The 22,817-nt window shown below is 43.2% G+C and overlaps 1 protein-coding gene across 2 annotated transcripts in view; it reads right to left on the bottom strand.

Annotated features, from left to right (window-relative positions):
• Nucleotides 1–21,864, bottom strand: part of ARHGAP10 (Rho GTPase activating protein 10) — a 242,359-nt gene extending 220,495 nt beyond the window's left edge. For both annotated transcript variants that reach the window (XM_084625524.1, XM_084625525.1), the window contains exon 1: nt 21,381–21,864. In XM_084625524.1, coding sequence (XP_084481650.1) covers nt 21,381–21,534 — 154 coding nt within the window. In that variant the 5' untranslated portion in view covers nt 21,535–21,864. The remainder of the gene's footprint in view (nt 1–21,380) is intronic.
• Nucleotides 21,865–22,817: the final 953 nt, after the last annotated feature.

The raw sequence follows: 22,817 nt of genomic DNA, 5'->3' as shown, positions 1-22,817 counted from the left end.
GCAAGATTTGGGGTGGTGGGGAAGCGGGGAGGCAGGGAAAGGAGAGAAGAAGGTACAGACAAACAGAGGCTGCAGAAAACAAAAACACAGACTGTCACATACACTCTGCCTTTCCCAATGGACCCCAAAGAGACCTTTCCATGGAGCCCCGACTACTTCTGCTCTCTGGTTCTGTGACATTTAAACAGGAGAAACACACAACCTGGCACTATACTATCTTTTCGACAGAACCCCTTGCTTCCTCCCCCAGGACAGGGGAGTCTGAATGAGCAACTCTAATGGAGCCATAGTGCCAGAACCCCCAACACAGGGCTTCCACACAGATGGTTCTAGGCTCCCAAGATTCATGTAGTTTGGGGGCAGATCCGATAGCATTTTCCAGTGGGATCTCATGCAGAAGGGACAATATTGCTTCAGGTGGCATGGAGTGAGAAATCACCACCTCCTTTCTCGGAACCATGTCAGATACAAAGAACGATGAGAAAAAGTCCAGTACTATCTGTTGTTATCCTATTGATCTACACTGTGATATGGAATAGGTTTATTTATAGGGATTTCTATGGTTCTTATCACCACTTTTAAAATCAGCCCATAACACAAATTTAAAGTCATATTTAATTTGTATTGCAGATAGGCCTTTCATTCCCTTAAGTCACAGGAAGTTGTAGTGAGACTTGCACATTTTGAAGCAGTTCTATATAAAATGTGAAGGAGTTACTCCCAACCCTAAAGAGCTATTCCATGTTTAATGAATCTAGATATACCACATCCTCTGATTTGATATGTACTTCCCCCTCTCTTCATCTGTGCCCCAATGGACAAAGGGATGACTAAATAAGGAACTCCAGACTTTTGCAACAGATCTGACAAGTCTCATTCACTTTAAAAACTGCCTTAAAATGAATCTCACAAGCAAAATCTCACATCCCAGCAAAACTGTGGCAGGCCATAAATGCTGCAAAATTTTTGTGAGGGGCTAAGGTGGGTGAAGTCATGAAAGAGAATTCTTCTCCATGCTGGCTCTCTGCAGTCATGTGGAAGGGAAGTTAAGGACAGAATAGGTTAGGAGTGGATCCACCGGCCAAATCCACTTGTGGAGCACAGATACCACAGTGGTGAGCACCACAATAACAGGTTACTGTCAGCCTTAGAATTTTTTGGGCGGGCATACAAAACAATGTTTTGGTCATCCCACACAAGTGAAAGATTTCTGTTCACTGAGATCATACTATTACGCACAGGGTCAGCCTGGAAACTTTGGACATGGCTTAACAACAAGGCAATTCTTTGGTGTCTGACCAAATTTGAAGAGACTAAAGTGGGGGGTGGGGGAGGGAGGAGAAACAGGAAAACTACTCCTGCAGACACTCCATATGCAAAGCCAGTTTGCTCTGGCATTGCACAAGGGTTAAGGATTTAGGCAGCAATGATCATCCTCCTCTTGGAAGGTGTTTGTAATATGTTCCAGTGTAACATTGAAATTAAAACAATTATTTTGTCTCCTTCATTTAAAACTGACTGAGAGCCCTGCCTACACCAAAATGGTTTGCTGTTTGTGTGACAGCCACTCATGTGGTGTTGGTCTAACATGAAATTGTAACTTTGTCCAGAAAGCCAGAGGGGAAGAGAAGGGAATCTAAAACCTAATGTTTTCAGCTCAAACGATCTCACAGGGCAGAGTATTCTAGTGCACTGAGTATGAGAAGTGTTTTCTAATTACTAACTCCAACTCTGATAGACTTGCTGGGTGATCCTAGGTAAGCTACTCACTCACCTTCTTTGAGTCTCACTTCATCCATCCATAAGATAGCTCTAATAGTTAATCTACCTCACAGGATGCTAGAGGTTTCATCAGTATCTCTAAAATACTTTAAAGAATGGCAGGTAACAACGTTGTGTTAGCATTTCTATGTGCTAATCAACAAAAAAAAACACAGTTCTTTAAGATCCTCAGACAAAAAGAGGTGCCATAATCTATTTTGGATACTGTGCTTGATTCATAACATGATTAGTACAAATGGAACAAACAAAGTCATTATCAGGAATTTAAAATGGGTGTGGGACCAGGAAAATCCTGGCTCAAATGTTTCCATTAAAAAAAAGTTCTCTCACCAATCACTTTGTTTCCATTTCAGGCTGGTATTACTTCCAATGGGGTTTATCTGGTGGTAACAGTAATTTCCTGGCCAGATTTACTTAAATACCAAAACACACCTCCAAGCTGTACATTACTTTATTACAGATCAAAATGGGAACAGAGAGAAACAGAAATTCCTTCTTTAGTTCACCCCATTGGTACTAAATAACAGAACATGCCAAACTGCTGACTAGTAAAACCCCTACAATACCTAGGCCCAACAGGGTAAGTAAAGAATAAAATGAGTGCAGTAACTCAAATTTCCTGGCTTCTACCCATTAATTAACCCTTTAGATGCTGAAAACATTTGCTATGTCTGTAGCATCCAAACAGATGAAACCAGCTGACTGGGCAAAAAAATGGCAGATGAAATTCAATGTTGATAAATGCAAAGTAATGCACACTAGAAAACATAATTCCAACAATACATATAAAATGATGGGGTCTAAATTAGCTGTTACCACTCAAAAAGGATCTTGGCGTCGTCATGGATAGTTCTCTGAAAACACCTGCTCTATGTTCAGCAACAAGTCAAAAAAACCTGACAATGTTAGGAACCATTAGGAAAGGAACAGATAATAAAGACAACACATATCATAAATCCATGGTATGCCCACAGCTTGAATACAATAAGGAGTCCTTGTGCTACCTTAGAGGCTAACAAATTTATTTGGGCATAAGCTTTCGTGGGCTAGAACCCACTTCATCAGACGCATGGAGTGGAAAATACAGGAGCAGGATGTGAGTTGCCTTTCCAAGTGTGAGGTCACTTGAATACTGCATGCAGTTTTGGTCACCCCATCTCAAAAAAAGATATATTAGAAATGGAAAAGGTCCAGAGAAGGACAGCAAAAACGATTAAGGGTTTTGGAACAGATTTCATGAGGAGAAATTCAAAAGACTGGGACAATTCAGCTTGGAAGAGACAACTTAGAGTATGTCTACACCACCCGCTGGATTGGCGGGTAGTGATCGATCTATCGGGGATCGATTTATCGCATCTAGTGTAGATGGATAAATCGATCCCCGATCACTCTAGCGTCGACTCCTCTACTCCACCGTGGCGAGAGGCGGAAGCAGAGTCGATGGGGGAGTGGCGGCAGTCGACCCCACGCCGTGAGGATGTGAGGTAAGTCGATCTAAGATATGTCAACTTCAGGTACGCTATTCTTGTAGCTGAAGTTGCATATCTTAGGTCAATCCCTCCCCACCCCCCAGTGTAGATCAGGCCTAAGAGGGATATGATAGAGGTCTACAAAATAATGAATGGTGTAGAAAAAGTGAATAAGGAAGTGTTATTTACTCCCTCACATAACACAAGAACCAGGGGTCACCCAAATGAAATTAATAGCAGTAGGTTTAAAACAAACAAAAGGAAGTACTTCTTCATACAACGCACAATCAGCTTGCGGAACTCGTTGCCAGGGGATGTTGTGAAGGCCAAAACTATAACTGGATCCAAAAAAGAATTAGATATGTTCATGGAGAATAGGTCCATCAATGGCTATTAGCCAAGAAGGTCAGAGATGCAACCCCATGCTCTGGATGACCCGAAGCCTCTGACTATCAGATGCTGGAATTGGACAACAGGGGATGGATCACTTGATGATTACACTGTTCTGTTCATTCCCTTTAAAGCATCTGGCATTGGCCACTGCCAAAAGACAGGATACTGGGCTAGATGGACCACAGGTCTGGCCCAGAATGGCCATTCTTATGTTCCTATGTTCTTAGAACAGTAATAACACTTGATACTTCTGTGCCACAAAGGTTCTCAAAAGCACTGAACAACCTCACAACAACCCCAAGGCAAGTACCATCCTCCCCATTTTAGAGTCAGGAACAAAATAAGGATAAAAAGCTGGAAACTATGCAATGCTTTCCTTGGAAGTTGCTCAATCATTTTGCATTTAATTCTTCTCAGAGCAAGTCAAAACCATACAGTATTAGAGGCTGATAACAGCAAAAATCTTGTCTAGGCTACACTCTGCATTGGTACTAGTGGTGAAGCTGCACTGGTGTTAGTAACGGTGATTTTCCAAAGAAAAATGTAGACTCGTAGACCAGGCCACACAGGGAGAAGAATATGTTTCTGGTGAATGAGAAACAATGAGTGGAAGATGGGAGGAAGCCAAAGAGAAATAGAAAAAAATATATATATTAAAAAAAACTGAAAGAGCCAATAGATCAAAGAAGGAGGAGGAGAGCTAGAGAGAAGAAGAACACAGAAGATAGCTAAATGGAGAGATGGGAGTGAATTGAAATGGGACAAGGAAGAATGATATGAGCTGGGAGCTAGCAGAGGGATTTCCAATCACCAGCCTAGCAGGAGTGAGTTCCCATGTCTCCCCCCGCAACAAAAAATAAAATAAATAAAATAGGTTGGAAGCCACGGGGTTACTGTCAACTGTTTTCAAAGAAAGTTCCATAATGGCTTCACCTTAGTTCCTTATACTTATCGCTTCTGGAATTCCATCCAGTTCCGCCCATCCAGTGACACAAACTGAAATCTCAACAGCTGTTCATATCTCTCTCAACTACTACACTAATTATAGTTTTCAGGAAGCAACGTTCCAATGAGAGCAACACTGGATAACCTCAAGACATGTGAGGCCAACTCCTGACCATTAACAAAATGTAAATTTTCCATTAAAAAAGAAGAACCAAGACAAACGTGTCTGTGAGGCAGAATGACTTTCATACACCAAATTCTAGAACTCTCTTTAGGGCTAAAGCGTCCAATTCTTTTCAAACATGAGCCTCTAAGTGGGCAGAATATTTCTTCCAAGTGACTTCTGAGGACAGGGATGGCCAAACCATGGCTCGTGACCAGCATGTGGCTCTTTTACAGTTAAAGCGTGGCTCCCAGAGCCCCCCAAGCCCAGCCCATTCTCCACCTACCAGACTGGAGATGAAGCTCGGGGCAGCTTCTGCCCTGTGGTGCGGTGATGGGGATAGGAGCTTCTGCCAGAGACTGGCGCCTACTGTGGGGGAGCGGGGTCTGGGGCTTGCCCCGCTCTGGCCGGGCAGCTGGGTCGGGGCCACTGCAGCGTTCCAGCCAGGGCACAGGGTCAGGGGATGCACCATGTGACTCCCGGAAGCTGCAGCATGGCCCCGCTCTGGCTCCTATGTGCTCCAATGGCCCCTTCCAGCATGCCAATGGGACCTGCAGGGGCAGTGCCTGTGGATGGGGCAGCATGCAGAGCCGCCTGGCCACACCTTGGCATAGGAGCTGGAGAAGGGACATGCCACTGTTTCCGGGTCCGCTTGAGGTAAGTGCTGCTCAGAGCCTTCACCCCTGAGCCTCTCCCCATGCCCCAACCCCCTGCCCCAGCCCTGATCCCCCTCCCGCCCTCCAAACCCCTCGGTCCTAGCCCAGGGCACTCTCCTACACCCCAAACTCCTCATCCCCAGCCCTACCCCAGAGCCCGCACCCCCTCCCACAACCCAACCCCAATTTTGGTAGCATTCATGGCCCTCCATACAATTTCTATTACCTGATGTGGGGGATGTGGCCCTCAGGCCAAAAGGTTTGCACACCCCTGTGTTAGATCCATGTAGAGAGAGAGTGGCAAACAGCTGTGAACTGCAGGGAGGGGCCGCTGCTTTAGCTCTGCAAGGAGAGACAGCAACAAAAACAGCATCTCTCCCTGCAGGTCGCCACTGCCTCTTCCCATGGCCACAGCTCCCAGTTTGCCCACTCCCGCATCTGCTATGTGGGAGGGGGCCTGGTGGCACCATGACCAAGCAGGGTCAACGCATTGCCTTTGGCTTCTGCCCAAAGGGGAGAGGGGCTAGGGGACTTCGGGAGGGCTGAATATAGAGAAATTTAGAGAAATTTCTGCTTACATAGCCACATTTTCTTTAACTATTAATCAAATAATAAACAAAAGTAATCTATTCCAGTTTGCTTGTTCCACCCAAACCAAGACTAAATCCTCTTGAAGTTATTTAGACATGTCCAGTATAAAGTAGCAGAAAAGAACTAATCTTTTAAAACAAAGAGCCATTTTCCTTGCAAATCCTCTCAATGATTGAACACATGCACATACACACCAAAGAGGAAGAGAAAACAAGCAACACCATCTCTAAATACAGAAGGTATTTTTATGTTTTCCATGAGGCTAAAGAAGTGTGGCTTTCAATAAACGTATATAGGGCTTACAGTGAGAGGTTAGCATGCCCCAACTTTTCCTCTTGAATTACTGATGAGTATTTCCCATAAGAAAATTCCTTACACTGTCTGCAATAGGTAATAGCAAAAGCCAAACACTGCTGGCTGAAGTTTCTACTCCAAGAATCAGCATAGAGAGTGCAGTACAGCTGCTCTGTGAGCTCATAGAGCAGTTTTCTCCATGCTAGGATATCTAAAACCTCTCTGGTATGAGGATAAAGGTTGACTCCCATCAGTCTATTTTTAGCACATTTCTTTGTAAGGGGAATGTGTTCCGCTTTATAACATTATGGTTTAATTCAAATGCTGAATGTAGAGGTAGTCTGAAGTGAAGAGTAACAGAGGGGTCTTGAAAAAATAAAAGGAGTACTTGTGGCACCTTAGAGACTAACAAATTTCGTGAGGTACAGCTCACTTCATCGATGCATCTGATCGAAGCAAGCTCACAGAAGCTTATGGTCAAATAAATTGGTTAGTCTCTAAGGTGCCACAAGTCCTCCTTTTCTTTTTGCAGATACAGACTAACACGGCTGTTACTCTGAAACCTGTCATTACAAGAGGGGTCTTGGAGGACTATCGTTGCACAAGATATTAAAAGCAGCCGATGTATGAAGGTTCCAAGTTTACACAGTAACTTGATACTGAGCACTTTTCTATGGCTACATCTATGCTTAGGAGATGGGAGTACGATTCCCCTTTTCGTGTACACATTCTCACACTAGCTCTCATTGAGCTAGCACAAATAGAAGCATAGCTGCGTGAGTGACAACGGAAGTATGACTGAGCAGTGCCAAGTACAAATCCACCTGAAACCTAATGGGTAGGTACTCGGCATGGCTCAGCTATGCATCTGCTGCCACAACCCATGCTACCACGGCTACACTGTTATTTATACTAACGTTAGCTCAATGAGAACTAGCGCGAGCATGTGTACATGAGAAGGGGAATCACACCCCTAGCTCGTAGTGTAAACTTAGCATACAGCACTCACTTATTCGAAGTACTTAAACACTAATCCTCCCAATAGCCATGAGAGAAACAGTTTCATAGAATGGGATGGTAATGGAAGTAGGAACATGAAGGGAGTTGCCCAAAACCATACAGCAAGTCATTCATAGCATTTTGTCAAGGTTCCTTCCCCACTCTGAACTGCAGGGTACAGATGAGGGGACCGGCACGAAAAACCCCCGAAGCTTATTTTTAACCAGCTTAGGTTAAAACTTCCCCAAGGTACAAACTATTTTACCTTTTGCCCCTGGACTTTATTGCTGCCACCACCAAGCGTCTAACAAATATATCACTAAAATCATGTACGTGACCAAATTAGAGACTTTCCTCACAGTTGTAGTGGTCTCAACTTTTACTTTACAAAATAAAATAAAGAAGAGAATGTTTTGTAAGGAAATGAACAGATAAGGGAGAAAAGAGGTGGGGGGGAGGGGGAAGTAACATATGTCCTCTAATCCATACCTGAAATACAATAACCAAATCTCTTTAGATGAAAGCTCAATGTATGAAAAAAAATGGTACGTTTCCCACTTCGTCGCAGGCATTTTTTCTCAATACTGTGTTACATTAAAACTACATTAGAAACATTTTTTCTAATATGGAAATATTAACGTGCTTTAGGGCTGTCCAGAGTGTACAATAGCAATAAAAAGTAAAAGATACAAGAGGGAATGTATAAAGATGACTTCAATTACTGGCACAAACTGGTGGTTATGAAGAGATGTTGTGTGGAGTGGAGCCCATAATTTTAACAATGTACTGGATTTAGTAGTTTCTGTTATTGATTGATATATATCAATCAATCTCTTGTTTTCCTATGGGAATCTAGAGGTATTCAGTGAAGCAATTTTACACACTGCTATTAGAAATAATGAATGTATTTTGGAACATAATGCTATCCAAGCAGGTAGTTCTATTTCTTGGTGGCATGAATGTTGAGTTGGCTATAAAACAGGAATTAGCAGCTATTCAGACTGTCTGAGGTATAATAGGAATTTTAAATAATTTTAAAGTTGTTTTAAGTACAGGGAGTTGATTTTAGGGGAAGAGATTTGACAGGACAGTGGGAGGGGAATGGAAGCATGAGAAAAGAACTAAGATAATATCATCTACCTCATATCCTTATCAGTGGATCTCAAAGTGCTTCCAAATTTTTAATGTATTTATCCTTACAACACCTTTAAGAGGCAGGGAAGTACAGTACTATTTGTCCCTATTTTACAGATGAAGAACTGAGGCACAAAGAGCCTAAGTGATTTGCCCAGGGCTGCATAGGATGTTAATTGTATTGTAATACTACTGAACAGCAGGAAAGTTTGGAAGTGGAGTAATTATTCTGGAAGAAGAGTATCCACATGGGGGAGTTGTACTAGCATAGCTATAGTGGAATAATCATTCCATTATAACTATACCTGTCAATTTCTGCAGTAAACAAGCACAGAAAGCTTACAAATTCACTTTTTAAAATAAAAAGCACAAAAAATCAAATTGTATTGTTTTATTTTGAAATTACACCAAATACATCTTTAAAGACAAACATGCTTTGAAACTACAAAATGTTCACTTTGCATTTTATGTGGATTAATCAATTGCTAACTCAGCCACCTGACAGTTACGGGTGGCCCCACCTCTACAAACTAGGCCTTAAAAAGTTTATCTGTTCCATTGTTACATTGCAGCACGTTCCTTCAATTATTTACAAGTTAATCTTTTTTAAAATTAGGCTTTTCCTAACAATTCACTGTTTCATTGTAATCTTGTTATAGTAATGTTATAGGTTATAATTTCATGTATATAGTTATGAGGCTAAAAATGTATCCTCATGATTTAAAATAAGCCCAGGCAAAAACTCTCCCAAGAGCAGAGAGGCAGTTCAGACCTCACCAGGGCATGTATGGGACAAACCCAGTCCAGCCTCACAGGAACAAAGGACGCTGGCCTTGGCAGCAACAAAAGGATCTGTTGGACTCTCCAGTGAGTCACCCCAACCCCCTTCCTTTGATCAGTTTGGGACTGCGATGAGGTAATGCTCACCTGACTCTGAAGGGGACCGGGGAGGGGGAGCCAACAGGGAAGAAAGAACACGATAAAAGGGAGAAACGTTTGCCATGCTCTTCCTCTCTCCTCCATCTACATCTACAGACACCACACCAAGCGACTGATGTGCTGATCAAAGGGGAGAGGCTGGCTGAAGAGCAATCAGCCAGCCTGTGGTGAGAAGCATCTAAGTTTGTAAGGGCATCGAAAGCGTTAAGGTCACCTTAGAATGCATCTTGCTTTTATTTCATTTGACCAAATATGACTTATTATGCTTTGACTTATAATCACTTAAAAATCTATCTTTATAGTTAATAAATCTGTTTGTTTATTCTACCTGAAGCAGTGTGTTTGGTTTGAAGTGTGCCAGACGCTCCCCTTGGGATAACGAGCCTGGTACATATCAATTTCTTTGTTAAACTGACGAACTTATATAAGCTTGCAGCATCCAGCAGGCATAACTGGACATTGCAAGACGGAGGTTCCTAGGGTTGTGTCTGGGACCAGAAATATTGGTTACTGTGATTTGGTTGCACAATCCAAGGAGCAGCTTACATGCCAGAGGCTGTGCGTGAACAGCTCAGGAGTGGGGGTTCTCACAGCAGTGCAGGGTAAGGCTGGCTCCCAGGGTCAAGGATTGGAGTCACCTAGCAGATCACAGGTCCAGATAGGGGAATGTCACAGCATGCAATTAAAAAAAAATAATACAGGGAACAAACTGGTTTTTAAAATTAGAGAATACTTGCTAGCAGCATGCTGTCTCCTGGCATACTTTTGTTCAGGACATCATTCCAATTTCTGCTACAAAAAATCTTATTACTTCTGATAAACTCATTGCTGAGGTAGGAGAGCCCTATTCAGACATTTACGCTTTGCAAGATACCCAGTTTACCTTGCTTGTTTAAACTGGGATAATCCTCCATGATGGACAATACCAATAATCCAATCAAACTTTCAGCATATACAAAGGTGTAGAATTAGAGTCCAGTTACAACTTTTTGTTTTTAAATCCAGGACTTGGGCGTACCAAGGAAAACAAATCAAACCTAATAGGAAAATAAAAACGTGAACCTTCTAATGAGCCTCTCATCTCCATCTGAGCTAATCTTCCCAGGAAGACAGACAGAATCCCAGGTTGAAGACCAGCTTTAGGCGGGTACACTTAGTTAAGGGTGTGAGATGGAAATATTCAGAAAATGTTTTATTTTAAGTCCTTTATGCCCCCACCCCCCTTTTGCAGGTAGCTTTTCCTGCTACTTCTCTCCCACAAGGGAGTAACTCACCATAAACAACTGGCAAGAACTCCCCAATTCAGCATAAAGCCATTGCAGGCATATAGCTCAAGGTTAGAACAACAGGGGAAAATATTCCATCTTGGGACAAGGAAATATAGAAAGGAAAACAAAAAGTTAACTGACTAGCTGGAATAAGACAAGAGCCATTCTCAAAAACATAATGATAGCATGACCCCATCTGCACAAGTAGGCATGAAAAGAGAACTCACACCCATCCAACTCATAGTTTGCTTTTCGGAAACGCTAAAGCACACATTTTTCTGAAGCAAGAACTTGTAGTAAGCACATGCCTTATCTCAGCTCTCCCTTAAAGGACTTCAGCTCTACTTCCTCTTTCCAATTCCCATGCAGCACAGGGACTGCAACACACTCCTGAATGTGCATTCTTACACTCACTGGACAGTTCTACTTCCAATCAGAGTTGAAGCGACTAGGCCACCCCCTCAAAATATTCCAAATACCTGAAAAATACTATAGTAAAAGCTCTGTTATCAGACACATTGGGGAAATGTGGGGGGGGGGGTTTGCCGGTTAATCGAATATTCTGAATTATACTTTACCAATGGAATACCAATTTTCAAAGAATCAGAATACAATAAAATGAATAAAGTATAGAATAGTACACCGGTACTCACCAATCCAGTAGTAGTACTGCACTGCAGTGCAGTTGGTTTCTTGAAGCACTTAGGTTTAATCAGGTAAAGTTCTCTCTTATGAGGTTCTCTTATGACGCTACATATAACTATGGGCAGTGCATGGTGTACACCCAGATCACTAAAAATACACTTCACACTAAAACTATACTGAACATAATTTAATCTCTCTTTGATGATTCAGAAGACACTTCAGGATCTTGCAATGCCTCAGGGCCATCATCAACAACATCAATCATCACTGTGGATGTATAAAGTGCAGGAGATTGGGCTGAATCTGTAAGGACCCTATGACACTCTGGAAGCTGCTTTTCTGAATAAATCCCTGATATCAGCTTGCTTACTTGTCTTCTGCCTCTTTTGCATAAAAGTAGAGTGCAGAACGTGCAATTGCATTACGTGCTGGGCAATATACTTGTCCCGGTTATTAGATTGAAGATTTCTATTGGGAGATCACAAATACCCATTAATTGAGTGTCAGATAACAGAGCTTTTACTGTAGTATACATTCATTGTGTTTTTTTTACCACTACTAGTCTATTGTCATAAAACTCTCTCAATCTTATTTGGAAATTTAGAGAAGTCATGTAAGAGGAAGACTTTAGCACCACAATCCCAAGATAAAACCAAAAGAAAATCCCCAATATAACAACTGCCAGTCAGACAAACTACTCTATAAAGCTATGAACTACCTTCCAAGAGCATTAAGCTTGGTAATATTCATTTAAATTATGTTGCATCTTCACTTCATATTTTTGGAACATTTTATATGTTGATTCATTTTAAAAAGTTAACATTTCACACCAAGCACAGAAGACCAAACATAGGCTCAAAGTATGTAATGTTAATGTACATTACCATTTCAAATGCCTTGTTTCTTTTATTTCTTTTAGGGAAACAAGAAAATGAGCAGAAATAATTTTAATTCTATATTTTCTACCAATAAGTAGCACCAGAAACAAAGGGACTTGTTTGTTTTTTAAATAAAATTCAACAGAATTTCCTAACAAATTCACAGAATAGGATTTGTAGTTGCTCTCTGCAAACACTTACACCACCCTCTCAACAACAACAAAAAAGTTTGCAGCCAAGGATTAAGAGGGGAAATTACAAGTGCTGGCTCAAATCCTGCAAACACTAACACACATGCTTAACTGTATGTACCAGAAAATTCCTACTGAGTTCAATGACACTAATAATGTATGGGGAATTAAGAATGGGCTTGTTTCTAGGACCCAAAGAGGTGGAAACTGGAATGCCTAGGGGCATGGGAGGAGGATACAGAGCTCCAGGTTCTAGGTCACCAGTGACCATGTTATACCAATAAATTAAAAACCAGCAGGATCTTATTAAAGGGAAAAAGGCAAAATACCACATTTATTGTGAATACAGAAAGAATCATAGTAAGCAGTTAGTTATAGCTATAACGTTCCATTCAATCTCATATTTATTCACACATACATTCATTCATACACACACACACACACACACAGGTTCTGCAAGGTTGTTACCATAGTTACCACCCTTAGAGTTGCTCATGCCAAGCCACTGGCCAGGTGGCCTGGACATGAGGAGGGAGCAGGGCCTTGACAGATGCTCATCTGATGCTCCTGGAAGTTGGTTTGCAGAATCGGACCCCAAAGTTCTCACTTTTTAGAGTCTATTTTTATAGGAATTTCTTCCTATGCCAGTCTATGGGAATTGCTTCATCATGCTGTTGCTGAATCAATCAGCAGATAGCACATTCCTGACTGCTCCATGCTGCTAGATGTTATCTTGTTCTTTGGTTCTCCCATTCTTGAGGCTGTTGGGTGGATTCCAGTCTGCCCTCTGGGGGGGGGGGGTCCTCTGATTGTTTCCACTTGACGCCTTCTTCAGCTGATGGACACTGGATTCTTAGGCTGGCACCTCCCTGACCATTCAGTTATTATCCACACCAAGCATCCATCCACATACATCCTCTATCTCTATTTTAATCACAATTGTTAATACAACAAAAGGGCGGGGAGTCTCTGAGTGCTGTTTCTGTTGTTAGAGTATTGCTTTGAGTCTCTCTCTTTGTGAATTGCTTTGAGAACAGACTCTGTCTTAGAATGTACTAACACAATTAGCAGCTTGCAAGTTTCACACATGGAGGGAGAGAAACAGTACCAAAAACCAAGAGACCTCTTAATTAGTAATACCCTGGAATTCAAACTATGGGGAATCAAACTCATTTGTGATTTTAATACAGAACTTCTTTAATATGATCCAACAACCATACATGTTACCACAGGTAGCTTGTGAGAAGCAAGTTGGTATTCTTATTCTAATTATTAGTACATATCACAAAAACCACCACCAGACCACTGCTGACAGTCTCAAGTAGAAAGGCCAAGGACAAAATAAGCAAAGACGCAACTATTCTACCTTTCCTTCAGGAGAAGGCAGAAGCACACTGGCAAGGAAGCTGCACTATTCTTGCCTGTGCTATACATTTCAGGTGAATTCTAGGATGTCAAGTTCTGGGCCACCAGTCTGACAGATTACACCAGCAGTAAATTCACTGGGCCTGATTCATGTGTACTCATTCATGTCTGTGCAAAGGGGATATAAAACACTACCAAATCACAATGCTGCGAAGTATTTTATTATTTTTAGTACCATAGTGCCTCAGAGCATCATGGAACCCCACTGTTCAAACACAGAACAACAGGACAGTCTCTTCCCTAAAGAGCTTAGAATTTATTGCTTTAGCCCCACTTTGCATTGGTATGACTACACAAGTTACAAGGCAGTGGAGAACAGTTGCCCAGAATGAATAGATTAAAACCCCAGAGGATTCATTCTAAACCAGCTCGGGGCAATGGTCAGTCACTCAAAAGAGACTCGGAGTTTCTAGACTCCCACACCCTCAAGTGATCTGGTTCAGGAACTAAAAGTATAAGTATAAGGCACCTTTGTACAAGTATGACTGTGTCCAAACTAGGGCTTTTCCAGAGCAGTTAGGGTGGCAAAAAGTCACCCCTCTAACCAACAGACACACCAGTACCACTTCTAAGTGTAGACCGGGGTGGCCAACCTGTGGCTCCGGAGCCACATAAGGCTCTTCAGAAGTTAATATACAGCTGCTTATATAGGCACCGACTAGGGGCTGGAGCTACACGCTTCAACTTTCCAATGTGCTGGGGGGGTGCTCACTGCTCAACCCCTGGTTCTGCCACAGGCCCTGCCCCCACTCCACCCCTTCCTGCCCCACCCCCCCTGAACCTGCTATGCCTTTGCTCCTCCCCCACACCCCCAGAGCCTCTTGCGCTCCAAGTCAGAAAGTGAGGGGAGGGAGGAGGAGATGCTGATCGGTGGGTGGGAGGCACTGGGAGCGGGGGGTGGGGAAGGTGATGGGGGGCTGCCAAAGTATTACTGTGGCTCTTTGGCAATGTACATTGGTAAATTCTGGCTCCTCCTCAGGCTCAGGTTGGCCACCCCGGTGTAGACCATCCCCAGATGAAGCACGCTCTCTATTTTTTCTCACTTTCTAAAACCAGTAAAGTCTCTACGGTGTGTTATATGCCCATTTGAGCATCAACTGTCATCCAAAAGTAGGAAGTCAGCATCTTTTAATTTTGGAAGGTGGAATGTTCCTGCCTGAGGCTCAGCAGCAATTCTCTCATTTGACCCTCAATTTAGTTTCAAACCAGGGATTCAAACTACAGTCTCCACAACAGATCCAGCCTATTTTGCAGCTTCTATGATAGACTCAAGTTCTGCAGAACATAAGCTTTCATTTATTTAAAAAAAAAAAAAAAAAAAAAAGACTGAATGAGGCCTACCAAATGTGATCTACCCAACAGCTCTGAAAAGCGTGAACTACACCACTCATTTCAATTGACTCTGAAGCCTAATGATGACACTAACAACCAGCATCTCAAATATTGCAGGTAAAAATTCTGAATTGCAAGTAAAAATTGGTCTAGTGCATGCACAAAATGATCAAAAGACAGAATTAGCTATGGTCCTAGAAATGTCCTACATCATTCCCCACACCACCAATGGATCCCAAATGCAATAACAACTTCATAAGACAGCTGAGCTACTAGTTAAAGACTATTGCTCCATGATAGGAAATGAAGTGAGATTGTGAGGGACCTAATGCGGGTTGCCCCAATTGAAGAGAAGTTGTGGGAGGCTAGGCAACAGTCCTTAGTATGGACATGTCCAATAGAGACCTGAGAGTTATACTGGTAGGATAGACAGGTTTCAGAGTAGCAGCCGTGTTAGTCTGTATTCGCAAAAAGAAAAGGAGTACTAGTGGCACCTTAAGAGACTAACCAATTTATTTGAGCATAAGCTTTCGAGAGCTACAGCTCACTTCATCGGATGCATTTAGTGCAAAAAAAAATGGTAGCATAGAAATTAGTGTGTACAGGGAGAAGCCAAAGACTTTGTACATGGACTGGATATCAGCGGACCTTAGAGAGACCAATTTGCATGACAGCCAGGCATAAAATCATTAGTTTTGGAAAAAGGCTATAAAAGTTGCCCACCCCAAATACAGAAGTGACAAGAAAGAAGACAACAATGATGACTAAAGACAATATGCTATCCTTGATCTTCAGGCAAACCTCTCCTTGGCATTAGTGAAAGATGTGCAGAGGAGAGAAGGTAGGCTATGGCACTAATTTTATAATCCCAGTTCAGACCACATTTAAAAATTGTAATTTGGTCCTCCCCACAGAATTAGTTTGACATTTCTATTATAGAGCAATACCATTCCATTTACATAAAGATGAATGCCTTCTTTTGGGTGGGGCTGAATGGAAAGACTCTCAGACCACTTTCTTATACAATAGCAACTTTTTCCATTAGCAGGGAAGTCATGCTATTCGTATGTTAATTACAAGGAGCACTAAGAAGTGTGGCTGCTACAGGCTAAAAAGAAGCAGAGGACTATGCTCTCTGTGTAAACCTTTCTTAAAAGAAAGTCAGATCAGATATGGCCCAAAATTACAAAACTTAAGATCAACAGAAACGTTTCCACTATATTTTTAAATTCCATTTTTTTTAAAAAAAAGCTAGTAAACATTCTCTGGCAGCGTTTCCAACAAACACTATAGCACTGTGCTAGGGCACAGGGATGCAAGTACAAAGTGAACTAGTTATTTTCCATTTTGCAAGCTTAGAGAAATTCATAAAGTAAACAAATAGCATAATCATCCTACTGAAGAGCAAGTGAGATATTTATAAATCAGTTTAAATAATCTACAATATTACTTGTAACAAAGAACAGCTTTTCTTTTTTTTTTTTTTTAAATAAAAGCAAACCTGCTGAGAACCAATATCAGATGCTTTCTTTGAAATATTTACTGAGCACTCATTTAAACTACAGAAATTACATACTTTTCAGATTGAATGCTTTCTCCATTTCCTTACGTATTTTACAAATTAATTCCATCATAACTATTTAAAGTGGCCACAATTCCAGAGTCTTTGAGGGCTAGTATCCGTTACAAAATGCTACTAGCCCAAGCCACTGAGACACAAGTTTAGCTGACACTCACATGGAAAGCTTAAAAAACTGGTGTTGATCAAGAGTCACATGACTTTGTTCCTCAAATGTTAATCTGAATGCATGTTATGTTGGGGCTATGTAGGTTATAATCACGTACAGTGTTTAACAGCTTTAAACAAACTTTTCAAATGCACATTTTATCTCAAATTAAGGATTCATTTATTTACTAAGTGCATTTTCATTCAGTATCTCTCAAAACCCCAGTGGCTACCTCTATTCAGAAACGATCCTTTCAAAAAACAAACTTTACATCCTAAATGGTTGGAGTTTCTTGAGAAATAATTGATATTTCTATGGTAAGTGTGTGTACTGTTTCATACATTTAATAGCAACCCCCCAAGAAAGTCAACTTAAATATGGAAAAAGGGAAGTGTAATGAAAACAGGTCAGTGAATAGCTAAAACCACTGTTTGTTTATTCTTTCTTTCTTTCTCTTTCCAGTCTTTGGTTTCAAGAAAGGACACCTCAATGATGCAAAGTTTTAGACAGGAAACACAAGAGAACTTCAAGTCAGAACTGGTTACCTTTCAGATTCATGAAAGAATTAGAACTTGGAGTTTTAAAGCAACACGAAGTCTAGCTTATGTGGAAAACTAGAAACTTCAGTTAAGGCTGCAGCAGAGATGGTTTATTTATTGGTAATGTACTTGCGTACCAATGACAGGTTTCAGAGTAGCGGCCGTGTTAGTCTGTATCTGCAAAAAGAAAAGGAGTACTTGTGGCACCTTAGAGACTAACCAATTTATTTGAGCATAAGCTTTCGTGAGCTACAGCTCACTTCATCGGATCCACTGAATGCATCCGATGAAGTGAGCTGTAGCTTACGAAAGCTTATGCTCAAATAAATTGGTTAGTCTCTAAGGTGCCACAAGTACTCCTTTTCTTTTTGTGTACCAATAACATTAACTCTGCAACTTCTACTTATAAACAAGTTTGAACTGGGGAGAAAACACTGCCCAGTATAACTGAAAAGGAAAGGAGAATAAAGAAGATAAGAGGGGGACCACAACAATACTACCGCCTTGATCCTGAAAGGCAGTGACAACTCCTACTGTCATCAAGAGAAGTGGCATATGCTTACTACCTCTCAGGATGTGGCCCAATGCAAATGTCATAGTCATTTACAGTGCTCGCAGTTAAACAGGAAGTGGGACTTATTCAATTAAATGGATTTCTCTCACATTCAGCAGAAGATGGAGAGGAGCATCATGAAGTTTTTGTCAGCTGTTGCTCTTGTTTTTTTCCTTTCTTTTTTTAAAAAAATAAAATAAAGGAAAGTTCTGTATTTATCATAAATGATGAGGGTACAGATATGATGCTGCAGGTGATGGCATGAGAAAAATGATCTTGAATAACCCAGTTTACAGAATAACATTTAATATACCTTAAGTTGTATTTACCATAAAACAATTTCCCATTCAAAAACAAAATCCAAATAGTTGAGTACTTCAATATAAAAAAAATCCTGATATTAATGATTTTAATTTATTCTTCTTAAGCTGAAAATCAACTACTACCCAATACTAAGTGTCAGCCTTCAGGAAATGCCTATGGCATAGCCTTTTGCCTCCAGTATTTACGGGTGACAAAAGCTGAAACAGCTCTCATAGGGGCAAAAATCCACAATCGGCAAAGTCACAATGCAACTAATTTTCTTGACTAGATATATAAAATCAACGGCACCCACCACCCCCTTCTATACAATATCTCTACTCAGAAGAGTTAATAGGATGAAATGTCATTTCATACAGTAGGCACAATTTGTGCTGCAAAAGTATTTACCCACTAAAACTAAGGATATTAAAGTAACACTGTGGTTATCATCAAGATAACACATTCATTCAAGAGACAAGGTGAGCAATATCCTCAATTCTATTGGTTCAATAAAAGATATGACCTCACTTACCTTTCTCTCTAATATCCTGGGACCAGCACAGCTACAACTACACTGCATACTTTCATTCAGTACCTTTCCTGTCAGTACCTTTCGCACGCCTTAAAAGTTATATAACTTTTTTATATGAAGTTTCATGTGGGTAGATTAAGACCAGAAATGGAAGTTTTGGAAAAGATTTAGACAATTCCATCCAGCTGTTTGAGGTATCCACGCAAAGGGGAAAAAGAACGATTTTTCACAAGTTTAGGAACACAGAAATATTTTTACTTCACACTTCAGTTTTAAAGAATTTTGGATTTCAAATCTATATGATTTGGACATGCATGCAGTCTCCAAAGAACATATCTTATCAAAATGCAGAAAATGTGTTGCCCAACAAATAAAGACGTGTTATAAACAAGGGAAAAGGGCATAATGCATGCTCTCCCCTTTACCCATTTAAGAAAACACGAAGCAGAGACATACATGTTCTGCCCTGTTTCTACTTGGGTAGAATGAGATATCTGAAAAATCTTCAGCCACAGAAGCCTCCCCAGCTGCAGCCACTTATTCTGTCCCATGAATAATCTTATGAATTCCTTCCAATTTACAGCTGCTGGGCCCTGCTGTCTGCATTTTCAAATTTTACATGCTCTCAAGGGAGCAGTATAGTTCAGGGCAGTGGTTTTCAAACTTTTTTTCTGGAGACCCAGTTGAAGAAAACTGTTGATGCCCACGACCCAACAGAGCTGGGGATGAGGGGTTTGGGGTGTGGGAGGGGGCTCAGGGCTGGGGCAGAGTGTTGGGGGTGAGGGCTGCGGGGTAAGGCTGGGGGTGAGGGACTCAGGGCTGGGGCAAGGGTGCGGGAGGGAGTGAGGGCTCTAGGATGGGGCTGGGGAAGAGGGGTTTGGGGTGCAGGACAGGGCTCTGGGTTGGGGGGGGCTCAGGGCTCTGGGTGTAGACTCTGGGGTGGGGCCAGGATGAGGGGTTTGAGGTGGAGCAAAGGGCTCCAGGTTTGGGTGGGGGGGTCAGAGCTGGGGATTTGGGGCAGGGGTTAGGGCAGCTCCCGGTTGGCAGCACAGAGGGGGTGCTAAGAAAGGCTTCCTGACTGTCCTGGCACTGCAAACCATGCTGTGCCCCGGAAGCAGCCAGCAGCAGGTCCAGCTCCTAGGCAGAGGTACACAAGCAGCTCTCACCCACAGACATTGCCCCTCCCCCAGCTCCCATTGGCTGGTTCCTGGCCAGTGGAAGTACAGAGCCGGTGCTCAGGGCAGGGGCAGCACGCAGATCCCAGTGGTCTTTCTGCCTAGGTGCCAGACCTGCCACACCAGCGTGGTGTCAGAACAGGCAGGGACTAGCCTGCCTTAGCTGAGCAGCACCACCGATGGGATTTTTAACAGCCCCTTCGGTGCGACCCAGTACTGGGTCACGACCTGCAGTTTGAAAACCACTGGTTTAGGGAACATAGTGCCAGCATATGTGAAAATCAAAGTGAAATAAACACATTTGATTGTTTAAATCATCATTGGTTTCAAATAAGCTTTTATAAACTACACTAGCCTGTTTGAACTTAAAATTTAAGAAGTTATCTGAATGCAACACTACAGACAAGAATGTAAATATGTAGTCATGCCACTCAGTGGTATGGTACCCCCACACCATGATGTAGCCATCTTTGTGCATTTAAAACCCCAACCATGATGTTTCATCCATTTGATTTAGACAAAAAAAAGAAAAGGAGTACTTGTGGCACCTTAGAGACTAACAAATTTATTTGAGCATAAGCTTTCGTGAGCTACAGCTCACTTCATCGGATGCATTCAGTGGAATTTAGAGAGTTACTATGACCACACACCCTATTGTCCTTTCAGGATGGAAAATACACAAGCAAATGCAGCGTGTGGCACAAAGTCAGTGTCATGGTTCTGTGGACATACAGTATCCAAAGCATGCTATGGGCTTTAAAGACATAGAATAAGGAAGGCCTGTGCCAGGAAATCACAGAGATGTAACTGAGGTTACAAAAAGTTCTGTGAAAAGGGAGTTGCTGTCAGTAGCAGGCCTGTTATCACTTTCCCACGATGACAAGGGCAGAAAGACAGCGGTTTCCTCGCGCTGGAATAAGGGGGTTCTAACTAGAGCGAAAGGTGAGGAGGGAAATGAACTAAATTAAACTCAGAGAAAAGCCTTTCCTTACACGAAGCGTAAAAAAATTAAAAACTGCATGAGGCGGCAGGCTCCCCTCTCCCCCAGCTGAACGCAACTTGGCACCTCTTGCAAATACCACTCTCTCTCTCTGCGCGCCTCAGGCGGCAGGAAACCCTGGCTTTCTGCAAGGTACACCGCCATCTGCCCTCCCAGCTCAGGCAAGCCACTTTGCAGCAGCAGCTGCTAGCGGCACAGGACAGCAGCAGCTCGCACCCAGGATGACAGCAGGGCAACCCAAAGCCTGCAGGGCAGGAAACCTCCCTGTTCTGCGCAAGGAGGCTCTCAGCAAACCTCTCCTTGATGCAGCGCCGATTACTGCCCCACATACAGGGACCCGCCCCTGCAAAGCACCCCACCGGTCTTATTATTGCAACAAAAAGGGGCTACGTGGCCACACTGCACACACTGCCCCCCCCCAACACCTCCTCCTCCCCCCCCCCTCACTTTTGGTTGCAGCGATGAGGTTCTTTCCATCCTTGAGCAGATCCTTGATGAACTTGTTCGTTTTCTCCAGTTCGGCCTCATGGGCTCTGATCCTCTCCCTGAACCAGGGGCTATCCAGGTAGCAATCGCTGAACTCCAAGGGCTGCAGCCCCATGGCTGCTGCAGCTGCACCAGGGCTCAGCTCCTTGCAAATCCCTCTTCACCAGGCAGCAGCAGCAGCCTCAAGAGCCGACAGCAGGGCGCAGGGCCCGCGGTGCTTCCCAGCTGCACAGCGATTCCCCCAGGTGACCAGGCAGCTGGCACTTTCAAACCATGGCATGGGGGGTGGGAGGGCGGTCCCCGAGGCCAGCCGCACCCCGGGCCTGGGGGCTCTTGAAACAAAGGGCGAGGAGGGAGCAGAGCAGTAGCAGCTACTCCGAGAGCTTCAGCAGCGGCCGCGGAAGCCTCCCGCCCTGAGAGCAGCTGGGACGACTGAGGAGACGCCGCTGCCCAGCTCCCGGCAGCCTCCACCACAGGCAGCCTCGGCATCCCAGCCCCGCCCCGCTCCCGGCTCCACCCTGCCAAGTTCCAACCCCCCGCCCCGGCTCAGCCTGAGCTGCCCCGGTCTCTAGCCGCTGGCGCTGGGCGCCCTCCCCGCGCGGAGCTGACCTCGGTGCGCTCCCAAATTCCAGGGACCCTGGTGCATGATTAGCAACTTGTGACGAGGCGAGAGACGTGCCAGGAAGGAGGGTTGCAGCACGCCTGCCCGGGGTGCGGCTCTCCAGCGTGCTGGGGTTGTGTGGCTCCCGGGAGGGCATGAATTACCCTACCTCCCCCAGCGCTGAGCCTGTAGCCCCGCTGTCCCCTTGCCACTATTGCCCGTTGCAGAATCAGCGGCAAGTTGCCGCGCGGCCTGTTATTTGTCCCCTGCATGCTGATTTTACTGCGAGCCAGGCTTTCCCCCTCTCTGAACTCCCAGCCCCTCACATACTAATATCAGAACATAACTGCCGCCTCATCTTCGCCCAGGTGCACATCCTATCTACATCGAACCGGTTCGTGTCTGTACGCAGTACATCGGGTAAATGGTGCTGAGATGGGCCTTCAGGTTTTCTCCTACCTGCGCGCTGAGTTTAGAAAAACGTTAGAAATATAAAGTTTGTAGTAGAGGTGGGTGGGTGTCAAAGTTTGTTCAGGAAGGTTCCCTAGCTGCACATTTCTCTGCTTTTCAGGGACTTTGCACTGAAACAACTTAAACTCTAAATCAACCAAGGTTTCGGTGGTGGGATGTAACTTTGGTGTTGCAAATCACAAAATGCATGTTATATCCTCGCATTTATTCCTTTCATTTCAAACTCCCATTCAAGTATATCATTTTTGGGAGCAAATACCAAAGCACTAGTCGCTCAAGAGGACTTCTATATTTGGCTTTCATTTTGATTGGGGGCAGAGAGGGTT

This window comes from Lepidochelys olivacea (assembly GCF_965140295.1).
Source record: "Lepidochelys olivacea isolate rLepOli2 genome assembly, chromosome: 4".
Taxonomy (NCBI): domain Eukaryota; kingdom Metazoa; phylum Chordata; order Testudines; family Cheloniidae; genus Lepidochelys; species Lepidochelys olivacea.
Note: the sequence above shows the minus strand (reverse complement) of the source record. Positions and strands in the feature narration are given on the sequence as shown.